The sequence below is a fragment of the Vitis riparia genome, chromosome 17 (assembly GCF_004353265.1).
Source record: "Vitis riparia cultivar Riparia Gloire de Montpellier isolate 1030 chromosome 17, EGFV_Vit.rip_1.0, whole genome shotgun sequence".
Taxonomy (NCBI): Eukaryota; Viridiplantae; Streptophyta; class Magnoliopsida; order Vitales; family Vitaceae; genus Vitis; species Vitis riparia.
Window position 1 is genome coordinate 10,598,769 of NC_048447.1, and position 11,347 is coordinate 10,610,115.

The following is an 11,347-nucleotide window of genomic DNA, read 5'->3' on the forward strand; positions in this document are numbered from 1 at the left end:
CTATTAGGTGTTGAGTTGAAGACTTAGTAGTGATGTTGGAAAACGAAAAGCCACATAATCTCTAAACAACCTTTGTAGATGAAAATCCTTCCACCTTTAACATGCAAAATCAACATGAAAGTCAATCCATAATATATAACACCAAACAAGACCTTAGACAATGTGGAAATTAGTTGAAGTACCGACCAGCCAAAACTTATTATTAAAATCATAAGAATGATATGCATTGTATATCTATTCTCTTGAAAAGGTAAAATTTTTCATTCAACAAGTCATGTAAAATAGTAACAATATGATTCAATTAATTTTATAAAATTGTGAGCTGAAAAGATCAAAGGAGAAAAAGGAAAGCAACCCCACTTTACAAATTAAATAAATGAAAAAAAAGTAATATTAAAAAAGGAAATTAAATAAATTAAAATTGTAAAATAATAATAAAAAAAAGGATCTTTCTATGATATTGAAACATGACCCTACTAAAAGAAAATATTCATCATAATTTCAAATTTAGGCGTGCATATAATTTTTTTTCATATTCTAAAGTGGGTATGGGGAATGGTGGGGTACCTAGAATTTTTCTAAATAAATAAGTTACATGACCGTTAAGTTGTCTGTCATATGAAGGATCACAAGACAAGATGTAGAACAATTACTCTATTGACCAAAATAAAGAAAGCTCTCCATCTTCCATACGTTTTGGGTTTCAACTCCCAAAAAGCATCAAAGCGAAGGGGAAATATATAGATAGATCCCAAGGAGATTGGTTGAAGAAAAGTACATTGACCGTGAACACATTTGTCCAATCCACTATTAGAAACGGTCCATGGGAGCATCACCTTTTTCTTTATTTAATTCAAAAGGATATGTACTCAAATGTCCTCTCAATTTTCCATAATATCATTTTGGCCTTTCTAGTTTTCCCAAAATATCAATCATTCCCCTCTCGAGTTGTCTCTCTTGCAATGGGTGGGTTTGGTTGTTTTGATTATTCAAGTGGTTCTCTACATAGAATTTTTTTTTTTTTTTTTTGCTTTTTCTTTGCCGTGGATTGAATGACTCCCTTTTATAGTTTTATTTGGCGAAGTAAATAACCAAGACAGAGCTCTCCTAATTTGTTGACTGATTTTTTTTCTTCTAATTTTTACATCACTACACTAGCTCAATGGATGATAAAGGGTGATTTGGTTTGAAACGACTCCTTGTCTCTTGTTTTTTATATGATATGTTAGTGTGTTCGAGTAAATATATTGATGGAGAAATTCAAAATGAAGATTGGTTTTGTATTTTATAATTTTTTATTATTGTAGTAATAAATTGTTCGGAATCAATTGATAAAAGATGAATAATTATATGGATTACTTAAATAATTCTAATCATCTATTCTTACGATTGGAGAACAGTAGATAATGGTTATTTATACTGAAAGAAATGGTTATTTTGATTCATTATAAATTGGATAAGTAAGAAAATTTCTTATTGAGTTGCATAATTACTTAAAAATGAATAAAGCTCAATTATAAAAAAAAATATATTATATTTTCTATCAAAACATTCATCGAGAAAACAAAAACTTTTTTCAAAAAAACTATTCAAGGATAGATGAAACGTTGTTTACTTTAAAAACAAACATAAATAAATTAGGATGTTAATATATATATAAACTTATAATCTTAGCATATTAAAATATAGGGTTTTGTTATAATACTAAATTGATACATATAGAAAGTTATGTTATATATGTATTTTGAATTTATTGTTTTATACTTTAATTCTATTACTTATATCTATTTTCTTCGTTTTCTATTTTAATCTCACTATTTGTATCATCAATAAATGATTTAAATTTTATTATCTCAATGCCAAAGATGTAGAGTTTGGCATCTACATAATTGATAACTTAAAAAGAAATTTAATAAATCAATTAAGTGATTTAATAACTTAATTTAAGTTATTAAATATATAAATATATTTAATAAAATAATTTAAACTTTCAAATGATATTGAAGGACTTAAATTATAATTTGACTTAAAATCATCTTAAATAAACCATCAAGTACTAAATATATTAAATTTGATCTATAGCCCACATAGTTTTTTCCTAAAGTTTATAATTGGATTTGAGAAGGAATTAAAGTGGATTTTGTACTTTAGCTAGATTGGGTTGTTGGGTTTTGGATTATTTAGGGTCAATTTGCCTTGCTTATCTCTAAAAAAAAATATGAAGCCATGATGGGTCCTTGTACCAATGATGGTTAAGTAAAAACAAATTTTCAACCATAAAATATTTATTTTTCTTAGTGTAAAAGGAAAAAAAAAAAAGTGTTTAATTTTTGTCCTCATTTGCTAGACCCAATCATGTCTCATTTTACTACCACTAACTTTGACAAGATTGGCAATATTTCTGAATTGGACCTCATATATTACAAGAAGGTTTGTTCATATTCAAATAGGGACTTGGGTTCCTCTTTCTCTCTCTCTCTTTTTATTTTTATTTTTATTTTTATTTTTTTTATCATCCTTTTGTAATTTCATGCACATGTCCATTTTTATGTTCAACAAAATTTAGTTTTTAAAAATTATTAAAAAAATTAAATTAACTTTTGGATGATAAACTATTAAATAACAGACAACTTAATAAGTGTTTAATAAATTGATTTAATGACTTAAAGTGACTTAATAATTTAATTTAAATTATTAAATAAATTAAATATATTTGATAAAATAACTTAATGGTATGACATAAAATAAAAAATAATTAATTTATTTTTAAGTCTATATTTTTATTTTGCCTTTTTATTTTTATTTGCCTTAATTATTTCTACAATCTCTTTTACTACTTCACAACCTCCATTATTACTCAATCTCATTTACCCTAATTATAATTTATGAAAATAAATATATTAATTTGATGATTTAAAATAAATTTTATCAAACAACCTTAATATTTAAAATAGGAATTAAAAAATACATTTTAAATCAACCACTAAAATATATTTTAACTTAAATTCAAATTAAATCATTAAATAATAAGTATTAAGTATTAAGTTTTTAGGTAACACTTCCTTAATTTATTATTTTATTTAAAAAAGTAAACAAAAATGATATAAAATCCTTATTTGGATATTGCAAGTTTGCAACCCCATTGAAATATGAGTGTTGACTTGGTATGTGGCAAAAGAGGCCTAAGAAAGCAAGGGAAGGAAGAGGGTAAAAAATAAGCCCAGGCCCAAAGAGGTGGGCCCAACAGGGGGAAGGGGCAGGGAGGTCTGTGAAATTTGAGAAAGGTGAGGGAAAATTCAAAAAGAAAAAAAAGGAAAATAAATAAGGGGTGAGTGAGTGAAGGGAAGAAGCAGACCAAAGAGCAGAGAGTGGGTCAGAAAGACACGTTATGTAGAGGCAAATCCATGTGCCCACATGGTCGATGATGCCATTACCATTACTCCCAGATCCTTCAATCCTTACCTACATCTACTCTTCCTCTATCATCATCATCATTGCTTTCTTCTCTGCTTTTTGATTTGATTCGATTCTCTTCACACAACCCAGAAGAGGAAAAAAAATGAAGGAGAGCAGTGATGGGTTTGTGAGGGCAGATCAGATTGATCTCAAGAGCTTGGATGAGCAACTGGAGAAGCATCTTAACAGAGTATGGACCATGGACAAGAACAAGAAGAAAGAGGATGACGCCTCCTCCGCCGCCGCCATCCCCACCCTCGCCCCCTCCACCACCGCCTCCACCACCGCCCCCACCACCGCCCGACAAGACTGGGAGATCGACCCCTCCAAGCTCATCATCAAGACCGTCATTGCTCGTGGCACTTTCGGCACTGTCCACCGTGGCGTTTACGACGGCCAAGATGTCGCCGGTCTCTATCTCTTTCCCTCTCTCACCCCCACCCCCACTTGTCGTTTTTAGCTTATTTTTTAATTTTTCTCCCTTTCGTATCTTAATTCTATCCTCTGCCAAAAGCTTATTTTATTCAGTTTAAATTAATTTAATTTTCTTAGGGTTTTGACTTCCCATCTTCATTCCAAAAATTCCCCTATTTCTTTTTCCTGAAACCCCATATCTCCACCTTATTATCTCTGTTCATACTGACTCTACTATTATTTTCATTTTTGGGAAAGTTCAATAATTAAGTAATTGTACTGATATTTTGTTTTAATGAATAAGTTGGAGCACTGTAAAGCTTGATGGTTGCTGTTTAGGGCCTATGTAGGTAGAGGGTTGCTAATTTTTGTGATAATTGCAGTAATTTCAAGTAGAATTGATTGTAATGGAGGGGTTGGTAAGTGGGGATTGTAAATGTACTCTTACAAAATCCGTGAATCTGTGCACGGGTTTGGGGTTGAACTGGGCGGTGACCTTAATAAATCAGAGGGTGTTATTATATTTCTCAACTTTCATGTGATCCCCAGCTATTACTTAGTGTCATGGCAACTATAAATAAATAAATTTCTAATAATAAATATGCCCCATTAGCTAAAAGCCTAAAAATTTATGATTCCAATTGGTGGGTGCCTTTTGTTCATAGTTATTATTATTGTTGTTGACTAAATTAAGATTTCTTTTTACATGTATGTTTTTTATTTATTTATTTTTTGAAATAGTAATTGCTTTCTAATTGGTTGGTATGATTATTTGTAGTGTATGTGGTTAATACTTATGTGTTTCTTTGATTTCTGATTTTGCTGAACAGTAGGTTGCTTTGATTCCTTTCTTGATTCTCAGTTAAACTGCTTGATTGGGGGGAAGAGGGTCACAGGACAGAAGCTGAAATTGCTTCACTGAGGGCGGCTTTTACGCAAGAGGTAGCCGTGTGGCATAAGCTTGACCATCCTAATGTAACAAAGGTCTCTTTCTATGTTTCAAACCTTTCTCTACTCTCAGCCTTTTGTTTCTTCATTCTGATTGAAATTAGGTGGCTTGTGCTCATGAATGGCTCTTTGACTCTTTCATTGTTGGAGGATGGACTTAACTGATTAGTGTAGGAATCCCTATTTAAAATTATAAGCCAAGAAGCACACTATATTGGGCTTCTTATGGCATTAAATGTTCTTAAGGTTTCCTGAGTGTGAATGCATGTGTTTTCCCTTTTTGCTGGAGACGGAAATTTATTCAGGTTTTGTGAATGAATGATAGCATCTCTTTATTCCTTTCAAAGCATCTCTTTATTCCTTTCAAAGGCCTAAGCTTGGGCAAACATCTGTGTTTATGACCTAGGCGAGTTTCTGGGTTCTCAGGCTTTTTATAGAAGTCCTTCTGTGGTGTATAGTGGGTTTAAGAAAGCTTTATGTTGTCAATGGTTCTCCATTCTCTTAGATAGGAAACTTCTGGTTGGATTTATATAAATTTGGCTTGTAGATCAACATTATCATCAAAGAATCTTTTATTTGCAATTTGGAATAAGTGTTGGGGTGGTAAGGGAATTTCCATTTGTAAGTGTAATGTGGAAACTTTACCATTGTCACCAAAGAAAGAAAGGAATCTGCTCCTCATTGAACTCCTAGCTATTCTTATTGTCTATGAAGTATAAAAAAAGAATAGGCTTACATTTATGATAATAAACACAACAGACTTATTTCAATTCCTATGTAGTCACAATAGGCTTGATCAATTTCAAATGGATATCCAAATGCTCCACGAGGATATTTACTGAAATTTATTGAGATTATGCTACCAGCCTACCACACTTAATTTGGGAAGTGAACTTGTTCAATCATAAGTATTGTGATTTTTTAACTTTTTAAAAATCAGGAATTGTTTTTTTAGGCTTATTTTCACATTTTTAGTTCAGCTGATTGACATAAGCTTGATGTTTGCTCTTTGAGTGGAAGTTCTGATGCCTATAGGAGAGACGCAATGCTAATTTTAACGACTGGGTTGAAGGCATTTGCCTTTTCTTCCTGCCAATTTACTAATCATCAAATTCCTTTTCTTCCTGGTTGGTTTTCCCCTTTCTTTTCTGTTTTCCCCTGTCAGGCAATTCATTCTGACCCATGGCTGCTCCCTGTTCAGTATCATGTCTTTCTTCTTACCCATCTGGAATTTAGGTGATCAATTGTGAAAATATTATTGGACAAGTGGATTGGTTAATCCAACCTTTCTCTTTGTTGGGCATTATATATGCAATTATTGACCATGTTAATTCAAAGGACTCTCCCTTAGTAACCAGTAGGATATATATATATATATATATATATATATATATATATAAAAGATATAAAAATTTCCAATAGAAATAGATTAGATGAGGATTTTTAGTAGCACCACCTTTGAAAGGTATATATAGCTTTTTGTTGCTGTGAAGGATTTAAACATGAAAGATTTTTCTCTTGGCACTTTTTCCCCTCAGTATTATTGGAAGATGAAGCTAAAATAGGAAGCTAGAACATTGTGTGTCAAATTCAAATATGTAATCAAATATTTCCAACACACCCTCTTCCACACCTATGGCTTCCCCTGTTCGGTACCATATCTATTTTTTTCCTCATCTGGAATTTGGGTGATCAATTGTGAAAATATTTTTGGGAAAGTGGATTGGTTGGTTGAACCTTTTCCTTCAATTCAAGAAAATGCATGCAATTATTTGGTTAAACGTTTTTCTTTCATTGAAGAAAATTTATGCAATTATTGTCTATGTTAATTCAAAAGACTTTTCTTTAGTACATGAATTTGAGGACTATTTGGATGTGTTAACAGTCTATTTGGAATACATATAGCAAAGGACTATTTGGATATGTTAACACTATTTGGAATACACATAGCCTTTTGGAATAGCAGAACATATATGAAAGATCTTTCCATTGAAACCTTTTTCCCTTATTGTCGTGAAAAGATGCGGATGTAATCAAATTCTATCTCCACAGCACTCTACCCCCAAGAATTCTGTCCCACCAACTATGTATTCTGTTCTTTCCATGAAATTCAAAATTTCATAGCAAATCATTGCCTTTCCCCCCAGATCTCCGTTATTTCACACATGCAATGCAAATGCTTCATAATGTTTTATTTGGCATATTTTCTCAAGAAGCATCTTTCGTTGTGACTATAACGACCTTTTATGTAATATCATGCTTCTTGATAATTTTTTCTTTTATATAGTTTTCAGTACCAGGATTTTTGGTTCTCACAAATCATATAAAACCATATTGCAGTTTATAGGGGCGACGATGGGCTCAGCGGAGCTAAACATACAAACGGAGAATGGTCATATAGGCATGCCAAGTAATATTTGTTGTGTTGTTGTGGAGTATCTTCCAGGGGGTGCCCTGAAATCTTATCTCATAAAGAACCGAAGAAGAAAGTTGGCTTTCAAAGTTGTCATTCAGCTGGCACTTGATCTTGCAAGAGGGTACTGCACATTTCTACCTTCTTTCTAGTTTGTAATTTATTTTCTTCATTGCAGTGGGTTTTGACTGTTCAAGAATCATTTGAAGATTTTGATTTTATGAACAGAACTCTTAGATGGAGAATGTATGATGTTTTGTAGGTTGAGTTACCTTCACTCTCAGAAGATTGTTCACAGAGATGTAAAGACAGAGAACATGCTATTGGACAAGACTCGAACTGTAAAGATAGCTGATTTTGGAGTTGCTCGGGTTGAGGCTTCAAATCCTAATGACATGACTGGGGAGACTGGGACCCTTGGTTACATGGCTCCAGAGGTATTGTCCTTTTGCAGAAATGGGGGTGTCAAAGTAGTGGCCATAACATTTATGATCAAATTGTTCAACTACTAATCTTTGATGCTCATCCACTCTTAGGTCAGCCACACATATCCTCTTTTTTCATCATTATGTTTTTCTTCATTGGCTTGCTGTTCTTTATGACCTTCCTCAATTTTAATTTTGAAGTATATCACCAGTCCTTGTGCAGTTATTCGTCTACATGCTTGTCCTTAACTTTCGTTCCCTGTGGTCTCTCATTAATGCCTTTGTTTCTGTTTCTATATTTTGTTGCATTCACTCATTCGTGTCACATCCTTGGTTCAATTAAACTCAAAGTTTTATTTTATTTTCTTATGCTGTTTCTTAATTGCACAGCATTCAATGACTTAAGACATAGTATTTGGTTGTTTCATTACATTTATCCTTTCACATTAAAAAGGCATATGATGATCTCAAAACAACCTACAATCACTTTTCTTCTTTATCCACCCTGCTCTGGTTCTATGGGGTTGTCGATGAAAGTGGTCACTTTTGGGTACACCTTTTGCTATTGATTTTCATTATTCCACCGTATACTTTTTTTTTTTTTTTCTAATATTTCATATTCTACAACTTTCTCATCCTAAAGTACATATATTGAGTTTATCAATTAAAGATAATTGCATCAATAACAAACATACACCATGAGACTTGTATTTGAACACTTCACTGGAAGTTTATGCATAATGTGATGAAAGCTGACCTTGAGATTTGTTCATACTGGTGGATTACAGGTCTTAAATGGAAGCCCATATAACAGGAAATGTGATGTGTATAGTTTTGGTATCTGTTTGTGGGAGATATATTGCTGTGACATGCCATATCCTGACCTCAGTTTCTCAGAAGTGACTTCAGCTGTGGTTCGCCAGGTATATTATTTGATCTTTCCCACTATGAATATTAATTGTAACTGCACAAGTAGTTGTTTGGAATGGAAGCTTTTAGAATGATCTCTCTCTCTCTCTCTCTCTCTCTCTATATATATATATATATATATCTCAATATGTATTGTAAATTCTGTCTTCTGAAAAACCAGAGTATGTGACCCGACTCTTAATGTACATTTTAAATTCTGTCTTGTGAAAAACCACAGAATCTGAGGCCAGAGATACCAAGGTGTTGCCCTAATTCTCTGGCAAATGTAATGAAGCGATGCTGGGATGCTAACCCTGACAAACGACCAGAGATGGATGAGGTGGTTGCTATGATAGAAGCCATTGATACATCAAGAGGAGGAGGTATGCTTCCTGTTGATCAGCCTCAGGGCTGTCTTTGTTTTTTCCGCAAGTATCGAGGTCCTTGAAGAAAATTATTCCCTCTAAGAAGATACAAAATTGTTATATTAATATTTCAAGATTGGAAAGATCCAACTGTTTTTATGATGGGGAAAATTGGTAATTGGAATTTCAAAGCTGAGAAGATTTGGATGGTGGGTATAGGCTGTGGAGCACTGCTACATCTCGCCCATGTAAAGCTTTTCTTTTGTTTTTCTCCCTCTTTTTTCTCCAAATTTTTAGGCTTTCCAAATTATGTGTATTTGATTGACTTGCCAGTCGGGTATGAACTGGCCTGCCATCTCTCTTGTAAGATCACCTTATTATTATGATTATAAAGATGATTTATACTGCTATCTATATTCAATCGATATATTATGCTGTTGCATTTTTTTATTTTTTTTATTTTTTTATGGGGGGGAATGGAATAGAATAAATTGTGGTTACATTTCTTTTGGCGTTTGGAGCTCCGCTCAAGAGTAACTTAGTGTCTCTGATATATATGCTCTCAACAAGACATCCATTTAAGCAGATGTTTCTTCATGGTTCAACTCCTAATTGCTCATTATTTTCTAAACCTACCAACATTGGTTCCATTTTGGCTTTATAAATGACTTCTTACCAACAAGGTTTTTTAATGATGTTGCTGCATGTGTTGGTGGATTTATGGAAGCCGATTTATTTCTTGTCAGCATGTTGACAATACAAGAAGCTCAAACTAGATATCTTTCTTATTTCATATTGAGAACCTCTGATCCCTCCTACGAGTACTCTACTTCTGATGGTTTTGGGTCCAAAAACAGACCCAGAACCATCAACCAGGGACAGATGAGAATTGGTAGCAGCCTTCAAAACACTTCGTGGGCTTCACCACTAAGATTATTCTTTCATGTTTGCCATATGCATTGCCATGCTATTTTGGTGGCTGATAACACCCAAGATCCAGGGACAGAAAAATGCAAAGGAGTACAAAAATCGACATTCCATTTAGGAAGTTGGCAAGTGACAAGAAGAATGACATGTATCAACACTCTTTGTTTCTATGGCAGAAGAGTAGATTCGCTTACCTTGATAGTGAGCAATGAAGCATACATAATTAGATTGAATAGAACACTCCATGGGAAACTACAAGATGGCCCAGATGGCTTCTTGATTCCAAATCTTGTTTCAATGACTAGAGCTGTCTAGAGGTAGTATAGCCCCCTCCATGACTTGTCTTCACATGCCGATGACATCCTTTTCCTTCTCTTTACTTCCTCTCCCTCTCTCTTTTCGTCTAGCAAAAATGGTGAGCGCAGACACTACAATAAGCTCAAGAACCATCATAGTGTGGGTGATTGCTGTGTCTGCATCACCATGTTGCTACTTCTAGAGACTGAGGAAGGGAGGGAAGACAGAGACAGAACAGGAAGGTGAGAAAGGCCTTTTCTCTTAACATACTATCAAAGGATGAATTAACACAAATTTTGTCTCAACAAACTGTCAACACAAATTTTGTGTCTCAACAAACTGTCGTCGTAAATTTTGTGCCTCAACAAAAACCTATCAACAATCTCTAACACAACTTTTGTGGCTTAACAAACTATCAATAGAAGTTTTGTGTCTCAACAAAAAGTAACAGAAAAGAAAAACTGCTGACACAGTATCCTATCTAACTGATTCTTGATGGAATATTTAGAGGGTGAGTAAAAAAAATGTGGAAGAAAATAACCTGTAGTAAAAAAAAATGTGGAAGAATACCTGTTCTCTAAATTCCATTAAGGCAAACAGCAAGAGACACGACTGAAGGTTAATGTTGTATCAACATGTAGCTCCATTACCACATAGTGATACTCCATCATCTCTATTCCATTAAAATTCCTTTTCCATATTGTAGTATTGATTAATTAGGAATTTAGGATGAAGTGAAACCAGTCACATCTAAGTGAAATGTGGAATCTATCTGCAGAGACTTGTGACAAGATCCCCACCAGAGAAACAACTACATCTTTGCCGGACACGGTCTGCACCTTCGCTAGTTGGAATGGTGGATTTGGTGATGGATTGTGTTCCAAAGGAATGTTGTTGTGGATGAGAGTTAGTGCTGAAACTTGGTACCACAATATATTTTGCATATGGGTTTGGGTTTAAATTGAGGTTGTTAAAAGGCTATGCAACAATGGGAATTGAATTTTTTTTGTTTGATACATGCTACAGCTGTGTTCAGTATGAGAACTTCAACCAATTTTGAGTTGAGAAAAATGCTGGAGTGTGAAGCATAGCCTCTATTTTTGATATGCTGAACATTAAGCTTTTTGCTTGCAGTGGATAATCAGATCCAAATCAATGCCTACTTCAACCCTTTGGATATGCATTCACCAGTG

At 33.6% G+C, this 11,347-nt stretch overlaps 1 protein-coding gene across 1 annotated transcript; it reads left to right on the top strand.

Annotated features, from left to right (window-relative positions):
- The first annotated feature begins 3,336 nt into the window (after window positions 1-3,336).
- LOC117904807 (serine/threonine-protein kinase STY13-like) lies at window positions 3,337-9,357 on the top strand. Its single transcript, XM_034817572.1, has 6 exons — window positions 3,337-3,866; window positions 4,733-4,854; window positions 7,159-7,355; window positions 7,494-7,668; window positions 8,445-8,579; window positions 8,804-9,357. The coding sequence occupies exons 1-6, from the start codon at window positions 3,560-3,562 to the stop codon at window positions 9,011-9,013; spliced, it is 1,146 nt and encodes a 381-aa protein (XP_034673463.1). The 5' UTR covers window positions 3,337-3,559; the 3' UTR covers window positions 9,014-9,357.
- Window positions 9,358-11,347: the final 1,990 nt, after the last annotated feature.

Bases quoted from the DNA above. Each gene is read 5' to 3' on its own strand.
- LOC117904807 (XM_034817572.1), top strand. From the start codon at position 3,560: ATGAAGGAGAGCAGTGATGGGTTTGTGAGGGCAGATCAGATTGATCTC. The intron at 3,867-4,732 runs GTCTCTATCTCT...CTTGATTCTCAG, and splicing joins CGACGGCCAAGATGTCGCCG to TTAAACTGCTTGATTGGGGG. The intron at 8,580-8,803 runs GTATATTATTTG...GAAAAACCACAG, and splicing joins CTTCAGCTGTGGTTCGCCAG to AATCTGAGGCCAGAGATACC.